The sequence below is a fragment of the Mastigoproctus giganteus genome, chromosome 12 (genome assembly GCF_048544385.1).
Source record: "Mastigoproctus giganteus isolate SK-2022 chromosome 12, ASM4854438v1, whole genome shotgun sequence".
NCBI lineage: Eukaryota > Metazoa > Arthropoda > Arachnida > Uropygi > Thelyphonidae > Mastigoproctus > Mastigoproctus giganteus.
The window spans coordinates 141948326-141966418 of NC_143586.1; the positions used below are offsets into that span (position 1 = coordinate 141948326).

Genomic DNA, 18093 nt, shown 5'->3' on the forward strand with positions numbered 1-18093 from the left:
CTAAGCAGTTTAAATCCTGTTGGTTTCAACAACACATGAAAGAATAGGATAGTCTTCAGAATTTGGAGGCCATATAACATTAGCTTTTAAGTTCTAACTTTGTATGTCACATGAAAGCTCACATAATACAACTTTATAACTATTTTATCTACATATTTTTGTTAGAGACCACTTGCTATCTAATGGGGGACCAGTAAGCCCTTAAATGTTCTGTCATAGCAATGTGTCATCATTTAAACAAATGACCAGTTAACCTTTTGGCCAAGCCATTTGTTCGAAAAGAGTGCAATATCAGGGCAAACCCCATTGCATTAACTTTGCACTGCAGTTTAAATTCTGCTGGCTACAAAAACACATAAGAGGACAGGAAATATCCTCCATATTTCTTATAAGGTAAAACTTTTATTAAACTGTGTCAACCTGTCAGTGAGCATGATAAATTAGTATGTTAGTTTCATGGGGAAACTAGAAAAACCAAATTTTGAAAACTTATAATATGACAGTTCACTAATATTTTACATTAATTCTTTATTCTGGTCAATAAGACTGTATCATAACTGCCAACTCTACAGATTTACCTTGGTGACTACATTTTTTTAAATCCATTTCTTCTACTTACTGTCCTACCATAGTTTTTTTAAAACAAAAATAACAGTAAAACTTCACCTTTAAATTTGAAAATTTTTTAAACATTCTGTGAATTTCTACTTGTAATTTTGTTATTTACCTCTAGTTAACAAATTGGCTGTAAGATGTGCTAATATATGCATATTTTACATAAAATACACTGGTGGACAAAAAAACTGCATCACCTTTAAAAAAAAAAGGAAAATTTGTAGTGAAACATATAAGATATTGTTTGATTACAGTCATTTTGTTTGAAGCAAAGGTATTGCATCAGCCAGTTCTATAAATACGGCATTGGAAGGGTATACACGCTCATGAGTATCCTGTTTTGCGGAGGTGTAAGCATGGCTCCATATGTTCAGTTGGCACCAAGAAAAAAATGTGTAGCTGTCGCTCTGTCCCGGTAAGGGCTTTCTATGCATGCTATCACTGATAAAATAGGCTGCCACCAGTCAACAGTATCCCGGGTGCTGAAATTAAAGTGTGAAACCAGTGATGTGAAGAGAAGGCCTGGATCAGGTCATAACAGAGTGAGTACATCTTCCCAAGATCGATATTTGAAACAGCTATGCCTTCATAATCACCATGCTAGTGCTCCTGATCAAAAAGTGGACTTTAAGATGGCCTCTGGTGTTGAAACAAGTGCACAAACTATCCAAAGGCCAAACAAGAAGCCTTTGTTGACCCAACAAATGAGGAAGAAGTGACTTGCTTGGATTAAAATGCATGTTTCATGGACAAAAGAGCAGTGGGACACCAGCACCTTTTCTGACAAATCAAAATTCAACCTGCATGGCTTGGATGGGAAGTGATATGTCAGAAGACAAAAATCGTAACACTGACTGTAAAGTTCCCCGCTGGTCAGTGGTCTAGGTGGCGAGTTATGTAGTTGCGTGTTAATTTGTACTCTTAAATTTAACTGAAATTAATTAGTTTTAACACTGTTTAGTGATATGCTATAGCTCTGAGTGATTACTCAAGGTCATCCTTACCCACTGAGAACATTTTCAACGTTGGATCCGAAGATGCAGTTAAGCATTTTTTGACTTAATTTGCGGATAGAAATTTGTACTGTAGTACATAATAGCGGTCTCCATTCATTGTATTCTTAGTTAGACCTGCTAGGCCCACCAGACGACACATATATTTTACCTATCTCTTTGCCGTTGCCTACCTGTCAATGTGCACCTTTTAGACGTGACCAAGCGCATCCAGCTATACACCTGCTTGCACTCAGTCCTTCCGAAATGATCCGCATCCCTAGAGAACTTCTGAAACCCCTCTGTTGACTGATAATCATTGTCTCTGTTCTTAGCCACGTTGAAATATACAACCAAACAATGTCAAGTGCAAATAAGCGTATACGTGGTTACGGCAGGACTGGTATCTGTCACCTATGTAGAACGGAAAAAAAACTCGATTCAAACTCGCATATCAAATGCACCGGGTGCAATAACCTTATTTGCCATTCCTGCAGCAAGATTGCACATATAAATAAACTGCCAGCAAAATCCCGGAGTTCTTTTTTAGGGGAATGCTGCAAATCCCCCCAAAAGTCGGTCACATCTCTTGAATTGCCAGAAATAGACACCTGCCAGACCTCCAGGAACTCCGAACTAAGGATCTGCCTCACAGGAACTTAGGGGAAAGTAATGACAATGAAATACTGTGTGGGGTGCCATACAACAACGTTGCGGACGGAAGTACACTAAAGGACCAGACGGCGATAAAATCAGGGAGGTTTCACGAGATCATGAAAGCAGCCAGCGAGCATAATACGCCTTCCTCCTCAAAACCAATTCACGATAAAAATTAAATCACCCAGATAAAATCACCGGTAAATAACATCTCCGATATTAATGACAACTACGAAGTAACCTCCATTAATCCAGTTACTTCACGACCACAAGTATTAAATAACGGCAGTAGAAGGCGACACGTCAGTGACAGCCATGTACATATGAACCAGCTTGGTAAACAAAGCCAAGCTGAAGCTGTCACTAAGCAAGAAGAGTACACAGTTCAGGTAAATTGTGAGCTGAAGGAGGACCAGGAAGGCTGTGCTTCACAACAGCCAAATGAAGACACCAGACCACTGGACATCCCTCTAAACCTGATTCTGCCTGAGGGTACTGTACTAGAGAACTCTCTCGTCCTCAGAACTGCGTTGGAAGACCTGTTGAAGGACCACTGTAGTAGAGTCTCAGCTAGCCTCAGGGGTCAGATTGTCACCTTATGGACCAAGCTGGAGACAATCCTAAACAAGGAACACGTAAAGCATGAAAAGATGAAAGCAAAGATGAAGGCCTACAAATTCCACAGCTTTCTCTCTCTTATTCAGACACGCTGAGGACTACAATAACAACTACTGCAACTGATACAGCGGGGACAAAGCAGAATAAGAAAAAAACGCTGCTACCAACGCCAAATTTGGTCATCCTAAGACCAAGAAACCTGGAAGAAATAAAAACTAGTGATGAAATCAAAACCAAAATAATAACAAACCTAAAAGAAGACCTAAAGCAGACGAGAGTAAAGGGAATTAGGAAAATGAGAAGTGTGGGTATAGTCATAGAGACAGAGACCAAAGAAGAAGCACGGGAATTAATGGAAAACCCAAAGATTGCAATCCTTGGACTGAGCGTGGAGCCACCCAAAAGCAGGGGCCCATCTATAGTTATTTATGATGTAAACAAAGATATTACCGCATCAGAACTGACAAAGGAAATATATCAAAGAAATTTCCAGGGGATATATCCGGAAGGGAAATCGCAACAATTAATAACTCCTAAATACGGCATCAAATCAAGGGATGGTTTCAGCAATAACTGGACAGTAGAACTAGTGCCGGAAGCCTGGCAAGTAATAAGAAATCAATCAAAGAATCTACATAGACTGGGGATCCTGTCACTTCAGGGAGCATGTGGCTGTTCCCAAGTGTTACAAATACTGCAAGTTCGGACACACCTCCCACACTTGTGCACAGGACGTCAAGACAAGTGGTCACTGCTCTGAAAAGGGGCATGACTACAACGCTTGCCCAAACAAGAAACAAGACCCTGTATGCACAAACTGTAAGTCGCAGAAACTAGACCATAATCACTCCATCTGAGACCCGAAATGCCCGATCTATCTGAAAGCGAAGAGTGTCTACCAAGGAAGAATTAACTATGGGGACACAAATTAAAAACTTTAATTCCACAATGATAAAGATCTTCCCGACAAATGCCCAACATGCCAGAGCGGTGGCCGACCAGGTCAGAGTTAAAGTAGAGGAGGAAAATGCAGACATTATACTACTCCAGGAGCCATATGTACATAAAAAGCTGGTCGGGGGCTATCCACTGCACTTCAAAATTATTCAGACAGATGAGGATACCCCGTGGGCAGCCATATTGATCAGAAATCAGAACATCACAGCCACCAGGATCACGCAGTTCTGCACGACCTGGGCCGCATGCGCACACCTTATCACAGCCCTGGGCGCCTTCTACATGGTGGCGCTATACTGCCGACCAGGAGAAGAAATAACCTTCGCAATAAACTACTTACAACGACTTTTGGATACACTGCCTAACCAAAAAATTATCATCGGCGTGGATGTCAACTGTCGTTCGCCAGCATGGCATAGTTTTTTTTGATTTTTTTTTTGATTTGATAGTTGTTGGCGCATCGGCTTCTGTGGCCATATTGCACCTCCAAAGGTTTTTGCAGTACAGTGATCCAAGCCCGAGGCGGGAATCGAACCCGCGACCTTTGGGTTGCCGGGCAGGTACTTTACCCACTCGACTAGCCCGGTCGGCCCATGGCATAGTACTACACCAGACAGAAGAGGTACCAGAAACGGCCAACTTCTGGAGGACTTCCTCATGGGCTCCCAATTTACTGTTCTAAACCAGCCACATCATCTGCCAACTTATTGTAATACCCTGTGGGAGGCCACGATCGACATCTCTCTGGCATCAAGAAATCTTGCTGGGTTCATGACTGATTGGAGGGTCGAAGATTCGAGGACCACTTCGGACCACCGGGTCATAACCTACAAGATAACAAGAGTCCTAACAAGAACACCACTAGCCAAGCAGATGACAAACAGATACGCTATCACCAGTGCCAACTGGGAGCTCTTCAGAAACCTACTGAATGAAGCAGTGGAACACAATCCAGGAAGTTTAGACCCGCAAGCCGACCCGGACGTACTGCAAGATAAGACAACTAAAATAATCACAGATACAAGCAACAAAGCTATCAAAAAGAAGAACCCAAAACCTGGAGCCAACCCCTGGTGGACTCCGGAAATCAGTGCCCCCCCCCCCATCCCGCAAAGTGGTAACCAAAAGAAGAAAGGAGTTTCAACGAGCACGCAGGATGTGCCCAGAAGCCAAAGTGGAAGCCCTCAGGCAACATTATAGGGAAGCCAGAAACCGATACACGGATGGCATCTGGAAAAGTAAGGAATGAACTTGGGAACGCTTAGTGACAACAACTGGAAATGATGACCCTTGGGGAACAGTCTACAGGGTTATTACCAACAAACTCCCTAGGGGGGGGAGGTAGTGACTACCACACGAACCCCACAAGGTCAAATGACAACATCTTGAATGCCATATTCAAGGAATCGGCGGTCCCAACTCTACAGGAACAAAATCATCTCTGTCAAGAAAACCTGAACTACAATACACAAATCATGGAGCCCCCCTTCACCGTGGAGAAGCTCAGTACTGCTGCTGCCCGGATAAGAAAGAGAAAATGTCCCGGCCTACACATGATAGAACCCAAAATACTTAAAAAAGTAATAGAATATACACCACAACTTCTATTGACCCTGTTCAACAGATGCCTAGAGGTAGGGAAATTCCCAACAAAATGGAAAACGGCCAACAACAAACTTATCATCAAGAGCCCGACTAAGAAATCAGAGTGCCCGAAATCCTACAGGCCCATCGCACTTCTTTCAGTAGTTAGCAAATTATTTGAAAGGCTACTGCACAAACGAATCCTCCAACACTACAAAGCAGCTGGCCTCCTAGCTGGGAATCAGTTTGGATTTAAACCGGGATATTGCACAACAGAAGCCCTCAGAAACCTAACTAACAAGGTCAAAGAGTGTGACAACAAATATTTCCTCGTAATATCGATTGACTTTGCCGGGGCGTTTGACTCACTCTGGTGGCCGAGCGTCTTGGGCAGACTCAGGAAAGCTAAAGTACCCATCAACCTCTATAAAGTCATAGAAACCTATCTCTCACAAAGAAAAATTGAGATAAACACTCCATACAAAAAGATCGCAAGAACAGTACACAGAGAATGTCCACAGGGGTCTGTATTGGGCCCACTCCTCTGGAACTTGGTATTTGATGAGTTCTTGAGAATGGACCTAGGCGCAGTGGGGGTGCAGGCCTTTGTAGATGACCTGATTTTGATAGTGCAAGCAGACTCCAGAGATTTCCAATTGGAAATCCTAGCTAATCAGGCCCTGCAGATACTCCAACAGTGGGCCAAGAAGAATTTCTTAACAATTTCACCGACAAAGACATTGTCGGTGCTGCTCAAAGGAACCCTGCAACTGACGACCACCCCAGATTAAGATTGATGGGACAACTATCAAGTTTGCTAGTCAACTAAAACATCTGGGTGTCATACTAGACAATAACTTATCCTTCCAACCACATCTAAAATTCCTAAGACAAAAGATCAGAAACTACTCTGCCATGGTAGCTAGGATCACAAGGCGAGACTGGGGTCTCAAAAAGCGTACCCTCGCCTTATACTACAAGACACCCTTCCTCCCAATAATTATATACGCTTCGGCAATCTGGTATGACAAAACTGCCTTGGTCGTAAATAAGAGAACCCTGGATGCAATTCAATGCACCATCCTCCTCACTACCACCCGCACCTGCAGAACGGTGAGTAACCCAGCGCTCCAGGTGATAGCAGCAGTACTTCCACTTGATCTTGAAATCGCAAGAACAGGACTCATCTACTACTTATCTAAGGGAATAACCACCACTTTCTTGGAATTTACAATAGACCCAACAAACAACTATAAGGCAGAAAAGATCCGGCTTCAGTCTCACCTGCTGCAGGTGTGGCAGGACAGGTGGGCAGAAACAACCAAAGGAGCAATCTCCCACAAGTTCTTGCCGCAACTTGAAAAAATCTATCCAAAATCACCTACTTGGTTCTTTCCGGGGTTGCAAACAACATACTTGCTAACTGGACACGGCCCCTTTAATGCAAAGTTAATGGACTTCACCCTTGTAGAGGACCCATGCTGTACATGTGGAGAGATCGAAACCTGGGAACACCTCATGTACGACTGTCCGCAATACGAGGATCTCAGGTGTATTCTAATCACGAGTATAAGATACCTCCCCAGAGGGCAAGGGTTTCACCTACTGGATTCAGAGGAGGAATACAGAGCCCTGACCAACTTCGCTCAAGAACTCTTCTCAAGAAGGAGAATACTATATGCAATACACCAGGAGTGAAAGACAACCAGCCAGATAACAAATCAAAACATCCTTTAGGACACACCCCGGAATGAAAATTATGTGGAAGCTACTAGCTGTCTACCAAGAAACCCTGCTTATGTACCAACAAATATGAGACCTAAGTGAAACTGGCAAATATACTGAATGAAGATAGAGAACCAAAAACAAAGACATTCAACTTGGACAGGACACTGCCCCACAAGTGACTCTACTACCGGACATGATCTTATGACTACACTACGACTGGCGCAGCCTCACTGCCATGTAGCCAAATAGCGATCTCTACCAGCTCCCTTGCCTGGTACCTTTTTTCCTATCCTGGCAGGGGGGGAGATGGTCTTCCTGTTTCCTCCCTCCCCTACCACTCCATATATTTCGCCTGGTGAGGCATGGGCATGCCTTACTGACCACCTGGGGTTGCCTTCCCTATCGACCCCATACTTCTGGCTTTCCCCCCAGTCTTCAGTCTCTTCCCCCTACTCTGACTAATACCCCAGCGTAAACCCCACATAACTAATCAAAATTAACGATTTCTAAACTGAAAACTGAACCATATTAACCTCTCCTGGCCTTTCTAAACTTTAGTGCCCCCATTTTTTTTTTTTTTTTTTTTTTTTTAAAGTCCTAGCCACCGAAATCTCAGGAAATTAGGTGGCAGGACCTGCCAGAGTGCATATAAGCTACTGGGTTCCTGGGCTGCCTCCACGGGGCGTAAGTGGGGCAACGTTGTGCCCCAATTGGGGTTTAGCGGCTAAACAACCAGAAGAACAATGGTACATGACACTAAACGATCCAAGACCAACACACTTTTAAATCTCTGACATTTACAGCGTACTGTAACACACCACAATGTAAACTACACGGAGATGGGGGAAACCCCTGGTGCCGCTTGACCCTAAACACACTTACACTGGTCAGATGGTCTGAGGATGCATAACAAGCAAAGGGGTGGGGCAAATTGAGTAGTGCCTGAATCCCATTATTAGGGATCACCACATACCCAAACTGCATTTTTCAACAAGACTCAGCACCTTGCCACACCTGTACAGTGTTGCTATGCTATTTAGTTTTAGTTTTAGTTTTATGCAATTTTTTTTGACGATGAGTTTGTCTTCTTGTCTCACAAGGCTTAAAACATACACCAATATTTTTCTCCCTTAAGGTGCAGTCAATACCTCAGAAATGCTGCCCTTACAGTGTTGGACTGGCCCAGCAACAGTCTAGATTTTAATCCTATTGAAAATTTCTGGTAGATAATGTCATCTAAAATTGCTCAGAAGAAGCCAGCAAGTAAGATTCGGTTGCAGGAGAGCATTGTAAGGGTGTAGTACCACGAAATTAGGCAACTGTATATTCAAAAGTTGATTAACTCTATGCCAGATCATTGCAAGGCTGTAATGGCAGCTCGAGGAGGAACAACAAAATATTGAGGACAGTACATAATACTGTTATGTTAACTTGTCATTTCAGTTTGTACACATAAATGCAATAAAATGTATGTTTAGTTGTCATGATTTCCATTTGAATGATTTCTCATATTTCTATTAATTATGCATTTTACCCTTTGGGAAGATATTTATGGCAATTAGGTATATCAGGTGGAGTCTTTTTATTGGATTTCATTCACAGAGATATATATCCCATCTAACAAATGCATTTCAAACATTTCTGCAACCCACAATGCAGCGCAAAACACATTATTTGCAAAATTCACAAATGATGCAGTTTTTACGTGAAAATGTCTTTAAATTCGGTCCAGTATAGGGGCGTCTCTACGAAAACTCTAGCAACCAAAAAAATGGCAAGATTTGTTGCACTTATATCTCGTAAACTATAAATGATAATCTAATGATTTAAATTTTGTTGGATAGAGGGTTTATGTCTGTATCTAAAATGGTGGGTAGTGTGGGTGTGCAGCGGTGAGGGGGGGTAGCGTTTGCGCATGAACACTGAAAATGGCGATGCCACACAGAATTTGGGCAGTGTAACTTTGGATTGCGAAGAGATAGGACGTTGGTGTCGATTTGTAGAGAATAACAGGATCTACAATATTGTTTAGCATTAATAATCGATAAAATAAAATTTGTAAAGTTATAAGCCGATAAGTGTGCTGAGTTGAAGAAAATTTTCATAACGTCGAAAAAATTGCAAAGGAAATATGAACAGAAATGTAAGAAATGTATATCATTGGAAAGAAAAATTCAAAAGTTCAATGTGGGTTCAACTTGAAGTACATTTCTACATCGCCCACTACTCTGGGCAACATTTGTATAGCTTTAACCTTTGTAAGAAACATCGATGTAAATACCATGCCATATGTATCTTACTTCTCCTATCATCAGCCTTTGATAAATAAAATTATACTTCACTTATAACCACCAAGACTTTATTCATTTACATCTTACCCTTCCTCTAATAACACAAAGATGGATTCACGCCTTAAACGATTGCGGTTGTGTCTCCGTACACAACCCACCCCAATTTTTTCCCCCACTGTAACATACCTATTACACACTACCATGAAGATTACCAATCACTTATCTACTCTGGAGCACTGGCTTTGAAACCCTTCATTCCTGGGAACAAAGCTCAGTCCTCAATGCAGTTTTCTTGGATTTTAAAGTAACGTACTATAGTTTTGTGGTAACATCTCCACACTCCTCAGAAAGTTGCTCACCAAGAGATTGCTTACTTTCCGACATCATAATTACTGTTTCACAAAACAAGTGGTCAGGATCCTTATCAGCACTTCTGTTTTCTGCAGTTTTTTTTCTCTACTCATGAATGTTACCTGCATTTTTAGCATATGTCAACAATATTGTCTGTTATTTCCTGAGTCTCACTACCACCTCACCAGCCATTGCAGATATCATATCTGCAACAGACACTTAGTGAGGAGAGCAGAGCAGAGTCTGTCCTCTTTCTGCAAATTCTGAATTCTGAAATATGTCATTGTCTTTCCTATAGCACAAGCAGACTTCAATCCAACATCCTCTCTATGGCCCTCTCTTTTGGGGCACATTCTTACCCCTGCTCACCCAGTCATATTCTGGTGCTGCTGTGGTAATGGATGAAACCTGACCCACAAAGAAAGATCCAGCAACTATGCTCAAAAGTGCTGTAGGCTTTCTAGGGCATGAAACTTGACCTCTAGAGATCTCATAATAAAGAGACCATCAGAAAGGTCACTCTATTCTTTCAACTCTGTCCTGGGGAATGCTGTGGAAATCTGGTTTGCTACTCTGAAATCTAGCCTGAAGGGTTTTTGGGATCTAGGATTCTGAATCCCAAAGTGGGCCAACAGTTGGGCTCACCTGCCATATACCACCTCGAAATCACAGCTCTGTATCAACCTCCTCTACACCCTTGTCCAGCACTTAGCATAAGGGTGGAAAATCACAATGAGACTTGATCTCTGCTTTGCATTTCTTGACTTTCTTAACATCTGGAAGATCCCAGGCAGAGCTCTCAGAAGGTTCCAGTGCTCTGCTCAAATCTGCAAAAGCTCTCATCTTTAATAACAGTATCATCGATGCACTGAATAAATCTAATATTGATTTTTACTTGTGGTCTAGAGACTTGACCTGCTGAGTCAGTAAGTGCAAATCACTCTTCAAGCTTCTGCAACATGCTAGTAACATTTGAGATAATTAATCCTGACTCCTTAGTGAATGATCTAAATTCAATACACTGTGATATGTTAACTACTATTTTCAGTTGTAATAGGGTATATGTATATATCTTCTATCTTTTTAATTTTATTTCATAGCCACAGTAAGATTGTTGATTCCTCTGGTTGTCTGTAATGGGAATCATGTCATGTGAATACATTTTTGTGAATAAAGAATTTTATTATTTATACCAATATCTGACACCTGTTTAGTATTAGTATCAGTATTATCAGTATTAATTTGCTGCACATTAAATTAAGTTTTTTTGTATGTATAGCCTTTTTTTTTTTTTTTTGTGTGTATAGTGTAAAGCTCAATTTGTGCCATATGTGGATGTCATTTTTCAGTTTCAAGTGGCCAGACATGTGATGTTATTATATATTTGTAAACAAAAAAGCATATCTATAATGTACAGTATGTAGAAAGAAATATGAAAATACAACACTCTCATTTTCATATCAAAATAGGTTCCAGAATGAACCTTCCCCCTCACTCCCTAAGCCTTCTCCATCATTTATCTTTTAATTTGAACTTCATGTATATCAGAACAGTGATTTGACCAAATATGGAATAAGTCCTACCATAGCATTATTGAAATCATCCTTTTGGTGGCATAAGATGTTTCAGGAAGAAACATGAATTTTTTTTTTTTTTCCTCATTTCTCACTTCATGATAGCCTACTTTCCCTTGTGTTTCCTGCCCTTCTAATATTTTTGTGACATAATTAATGCATTTGTTTATTAGCAGGTCTCAACAGAGTGAAGCTTAACCCACACTGAGACTGATACCTCGAAATTTACAAGACAATATTCTTCACTTTGTACAGGACAATGCCACAAAATGCAGTCCATGTATGATAGCTTGGTTTGGAGAGAATAATGGAATACTATTTCACTGGTCTACTCAGAGACTTGAACTGAATCCAGTATAACTACTATGGGACATTTTGGAAGGAGATGCAAGGACTTGTTCTTGGGGGCAGTGCAATTGCAACTCAATTAGACACTGTTCTATTGAAGGAATGAAGAATTTTTTTGTTAATACATGCCATAAATTAGTGAAAAATGTTTTACAAAGCCCACATCTGTATTATAGGCCAAAAGAATTTAACAACTTATTAAAATCTAGTCTTTACACAGTTTTTGTTTGTCTTAATAACATAGTCTATATATAATATACTCACACTCATCTATATTGTTAATACATAAGTACATGTTTGTAATTTAGAATCCCTTTATGTGCATGATCTAAATTTAATTTTTGTTTTAATACATGAAAATTTGCTTATGGCAGTCATAATTCTAAATTTTTTCTTAGACGTTGATGAATGCCAGTTTGATGGAACGTGCAGTCAGGAATGTCAAAATACTGTTCCAGGATTCCAGTGTTTATGTGGAAAAGGATATAGACTAAGGGCTGATAAACGAAGATGTAAAGCTACAGGTATTGTAATGAACTTTGCTTATGCAACTTCCACATATAGAAACATGAAGATTAAGGATTATACCATAATGAATACAGTAAAATTCTTCATGGGTCACAAATGAAAGCACAAAGATTATACCAGAATTATTCAGTAACCATTCTTTAAAATAAAAATCAGTATAATTTTATTTTATGAATTATTTTCTTTATTTCTAAAAATTTTAAAATTTTGTATTTTGTCTCTATATAATTATTATTATTATTATTATTATTATTATTATTAATGGCCATATGGTACAAGGAAGCCTGAGGCTTATGCTGCACCAGCCAAAAAAAAAAAAAAAAAAATTCCAAAGTTACCCCCTGAGAGAGAGAGAGAGAGAGAGAGAGAGAGAGAGAGAGAGAGAGAGAGAGAGAGAGAGAGAGAGAGAGAGAGAGAGAGAGAGAGAGAGAGAGAGAGAGAAGTAGAAAGGAATCACCAAGAAAGAGAAGAATGATGATATCCAGCTCAGGACCCTGGGTTTGCCAAGCCCATACTCACTAGATGTGAATAAAACTTTACAGATAATAAAAACGTAATTTGATTTTAACCCTCTACAAGTGCATTGTAGTATTTTGACAAAATAAAGAAACCAAAAAATTTAAATATTTATTAGAATTACATCAATGTGAATTCTTTATGGCCTCCAATTTTGATCTACACCAGTAAGCCATCAAAATTTTATAAATTTCACCACTTTTTCTTGCCTCCTGGTTTGGAATGTTTAGCTCTTTTAATGTTTGCATTATTCAGAACTGGATATGTCTGCCCCCTCGCCCTAATCCACTTATCTTTCTTGCACAACATATCTCCCCTTAAGTATAGGAGATCTGCGGAATTACTTAATAAGTATAAGTCAATGCTGAAAAAAAGCCATGAGCACACATGAGGTTCTGTGTGCCCAAAACCTCTCACAGGCTTTCTAGATTCCATTCAAAAGGGGCAAGTAGGTTAATTAATGACTCATCTCTAACAGTCTCTCCACTCTCTGTCTCATAGACGTTCTGTTTCTGTTACGGACCTTTTCTATAGATACTTCCATGGGCAATGTTCTTCTGAATTGGCTTCTATAATTCCTGCTCTCTCTCTCTCTCTCTCTCTCTCTCTCTCTCTCTCTCTCTCTCTCTCTCTCAAAGCAATCCGAACATATGCTGAAAACCAATCAGCATTCTTTACTGTCTAACTTGACAGGTGGAACAGGACCAGGGTATGTCTGAAAGGGGCAAAGGTTGATGACAATGTAGAACAGGTATCAACTTTTAAGGGTACAAAAGGTGATATTGTATAGTACATGTTGGCACTAATGATATTAAGAGTACGAGACTGGCAGAATTACTTAACAAATACAGGTCACTGTCGAAAAAAAAGCCATGAATTAGGGTTGAATTTGAAAGTGTCTGCAATTCTGCCCAGACAGGATAGGAGGGAGTATATGATGAGAGCCTTGTCAATCAATTTGGCCCTGGAGGGATTGTGCAAGACTCATGGGGTAGAATGTTTCTCAGCGTGGTCTGAGCTTGTTAACAGGAGAAACAGGAGAGATTGCTTCTACAGGGATGGAATACACTTAAATAGAAAGGGTGCAAGAATATTTGCTGATGCTATCGAGGCAATGCTATGTAGGTCGGAAAACTGCTAGCTTATGGGGGGGGAGGAGATTCACAGACTAATAGATTAACAAAAGTCACTTTGTTTAGTTGTTATACTTTGTTTGTACTTGATTTTGGTTGTGTGGATCTGTTTTTGATTGCTTAATATGTTCATTATTTGCTCTGATTTGTTTCTAAACCATAATCACAAAATGTAAGGCTCAGTCATATAATTTTTTGGAACTCAATGCAACAACATTCATTGGTTGAACCTCACAAATAGGTGCTGTACCTTAAGGAAAGCCTGGTTTATCATTCCCCCCCCCATGCTAACTATCACTTGCAATGGCAGTCTGTTTTGTTCCCATTTTTTCCCCCAAAAATTTTGTTTAAAATGAGCAAACATACAGAATTATTTTTAGGTGTAGCTAAGGGTTATGCCACTATAATGAATTATTAATTACAAAAAAGTGTATTATTCATCTTAAAATTTGAAAGTTTAAAGATTTGTAAGTTTAAGATGCTGTTTGTTTGTTGTTTGTTATTTGGTTTTTAGGAGCATTAGCAACTAAGGCCATATTGCTCCGGGGATATGCGGTGGTCATTCCCTGACCTTTCCGCATCCTCCGTATTTGGTGGTCACGGGCTCGAACCCGGTCTAATCAAGAAGCGTGTGCTATGCACTGCTGCTCCTGCCCCCCTGGCTACGGAGGCGCCAGTTTAAGATGCAGTTGATATTCTAAGCTAACTTGGAAACAAATCTTTCAAGATTTACTTAGTGAGGAATCATCTGCTATCATCTACATCTATTTCATTGTAGTCCAATTTTTGACATCATTCTCAATAGATAAAATATCTAATTTTTTAACCTGTTCATGATGTATCATTTGATTGTATGCTAGTCTTTAGAAGTTTTATTTTCAAAAAACTTCTTTCCCTGGATGTTAGAATAACAGGAACAGTCTGAAGAATTCCTTGAGCAGTGCAAGTATTAGTAAATAATTTATGGATTATGCATGGCAGCGACACATTTCTTTCATGAAACATATTATCATGTATTGCTGAGGATGCAGTAAAATCTAATAGCAATGAGATATAGCTATCTCTGTTTCTCTTCAACTTTTCTCTTACTGTTTTGTGTGCATTTCACAGTCAGATTTCATTGACTACCACTCTTTGCTAGTGTGCTGTTTTCCAAAAGCATCAGTTATGTCTGAAACTAATATTATCAGTTATATTATGTATCAGAAACATTTTCTCTTCAATTTTATAGTGATTTTTTTATCACCATTTTGATCATATTTTAAAATTATGATCAGCACACATTATTTGTTGTTTGTCAATAACAGTCCTTTTTTGTAGGTCCTGAGCCATACCTGGTGTTTGCCAACAGAGCAGATATTCGTAGAGTGACGCTGGACAACATAGAATATACAGCTGTTCTTAGCAGCCTTCATAATGCAATTGCTGTGGACTTTCATCATTATCTAGATCGTATATTTTGGTCTGATATCACTTCAGATGTCATCCGTTCAGCCTTTTTAAATGGCACTGATATTGTTGATGTAGTGACAGTAGGGTTGGCCAGTCCTGGTGGTTTGGCTGTTGATTGGGTTGGAAACAAAATACTTTGGACTGATTCAGGGACTTCTAGAATTGAATTAGCAAATTTGGATGGATCCTTAAGAAGAGTGCTTATGTGGAAAAATCTAGAAAAGCCAAGAGCTATTGCAGTTCATCCAGAAGAGGCGTAAGTATAAATATGTATTATACTGGTATCCAAAAGTGAAATGACAACCATTTTTTAAAACATAATTGCATAAATTTTACATGAAATTTTATGTTTGAATGTAATTTAACATGCTAAAAAGAATAAACACACAAGGCATAATATGCTATGTACATCAATAACAATCACTGATATTCTTATAGTAATTTAACATGATAAATCCACATTTCATCAGAATATAATTTTAAGCTCTGGAACATGTAAGTCAGGCAAGTTGTGAAAGTGCATGCCATGACAGCATCATCCACGTTTCTAATTTAATGTGTACAGAATTCATGTGATTAGGTTATCTGTTTCTGCAGAATGTGGTGCATATGTTTTTAACATTTGAACACTGTTAACTTCTGGAGTGGTGGACATTGCAGGTCTTCCACAGCATGGTTCATCTTCCAGGCTCTCTCTCCTTCTTTCAAATTCTGCTACTGCTTCTTATCCATGGAACAGGAAGGGGCATCCTACTCCAGTGTTGTAACCATATCCTCATGAAGCAATTTTGGCATTAGTCCCTTTGAATTCCAAATATTGGATGACTGTATGATGTGACTGATTTTATCTGTCTTTCATTATTCACTTATTCACACTACTCTGTTGACTCCACAACATGTAATTAAAAAAAAGACATTATTGGGATTACATGAAACTTAGCAGGTTACTATTTGAAGTGTTATATACTAAGTACAGAAATTTTTAAAACTACCACTACCTTTTCATACTTACTCAGGCCGTGAACCTTTCAAATACCCCTTGTATATTACCGTTTTGATTCTTCACATATTTAATTATTTTACATTCCACCAGTCAAATATAAATGTTGAAGGTTGCCATATTAGCATGGTTTACAAACACAACTGAAATGCAATAGGTCAACTTAATGCTTCATTAAGAAACACAGGACTGCAAAACTTTTCAGTTTTCCATCACTAATTATCAACGAGTCACTGGTGTTGTATACAAATAGCAACAGAAAATCGTATAACCTTCCCCCATGCCATAAATTAATTGGAGCATGAAAACTTTTTGGCTTAATTGAAAAACAACATTATATGCTTCTGTATTCACTTTATATCGTCTCTTATGTAAGTCCGGGTCTTCTATAAATACCATGCGCACATTCATTGTTGGATTGGCCTGGGTTATTTGATGCATTTGTTTATATGACTCAGCAAATGGGTTAACACCTACTCTAGTAATAGAGTAGGTGTTAACTTGTCGCAACATCTCATCCAATTGTTGCATTACTTCGGCCATACACCTTTGGTTTGATTGTTTTTCAAGCCATTTTGTTGTTGCTTCAGCAGAATCGAAAGTATAAAGTTGTCCATATCCTGGCTTCTGTGCCTCATTGGGATATAGTGGTGAGACCAAATGGTAAATCTGGCTTTGTATTCTAAAACAGTATGGACCATTTCCAGGCTGTGATTTAATCTCTGTGACCATTGCTAAGTTGTGCTCCCGTATATGTTCTCTTTAGTTATTTGCTTTACTTGTATCCCCTGTAAGCAGCTCTAGTAATAGAGTAGATGTCTCAGATAGTGGGTCAAGTGAAACCTTTCCATCACAACAGCATATAGTGTATTTATTTGATGTATTCATGTGTTTAACTCATGTCCCCAATATCTTGCATTGCAATACTCACAATTGTAACACATATTTCCTATGTCATGCTCTTCCACATTAATTACAGCTTGTTGATTATTTGCATCCGGTACTTTTGTTTGATTAGTCTGACAGCGTTTCACCTGTTTTCTCATTTCCACTCTTGCTTCTCCTTCTTCAATGTTTACTGTCCATCTTCATAGTCGTAGAGGCTTATTTCGGTCTCTTAGTCTGTTAGATCTCTCCTCTAATGTTTCAATAGCATTTCTTCTACATTTTTTCACAGTCCTTACACACTATTCAACCATTTTTATACTTCTTAAAACTTAGACAGATAAAATAAACATATATCAATAGCTTTTAGGCATAGGTTGCCCTTTGTTCAGTCGAAAAATGTTAGTACAAAAATTAATAAAGAATGCCTGGTATGGTGGCCATGCGAGGTGAACTGTGTGAACAGGTGCTAGCAGCAATTAGCAGTTGGAAAATTTGGGCAGCATAACAAGATAACTGAAGTCAGCTGGAGTTGTGAACATTAAAATCACTTAGTAAAATTGCTTCACTGTTAGAAAAGTTAGATTGGAGAAAGTCAAGTATCAAAGAAAGAAAGATCTGTTTAAAAAAAATTGATTCTGAGTGATTTGTATACCTAAGGGAACAGTAAAGGCAACAGTTGAATTTAATAGAATGGGGTAAAGAGGTTTTTAAGCCCCATAAAGATAAAAAAAGAGGATATTTCAGAGTAGGACATCTCTGACAAAGAATATCAGAACAGACTTAAGCATAAGTACCATCTGTGAAGCAAAATGACTGACAGAATGAATAAGTTAGGGCAACTGAGATGAGTGGTGATTGAGG

The 18093-nt window shown here is 39.2% G+C and overlaps 1 protein-coding gene across 1 annotated transcript in view; it reads left to right on the forward strand.

Moving 5' to 3' along the window:
* Lrp4 (LDL receptor related protein 4) overlaps window positions 1–18093 on the forward strand; it is a 904868-nt gene that overhangs the window by 556206 nt on the left and 330569 nt on the right. The window contains exons 11-12 of the mRNA XM_090386734.1: window positions 12114–12239; window positions 15213–15600. Of these exons, the coding sequence (XP_090242860.1) occupies window positions 12114–12239; window positions 15213–15600 (514 nt within the window). The remainder of the gene's footprint in view (window positions 1–12113; window positions 12240–15212; window positions 15601–18093) is intronic.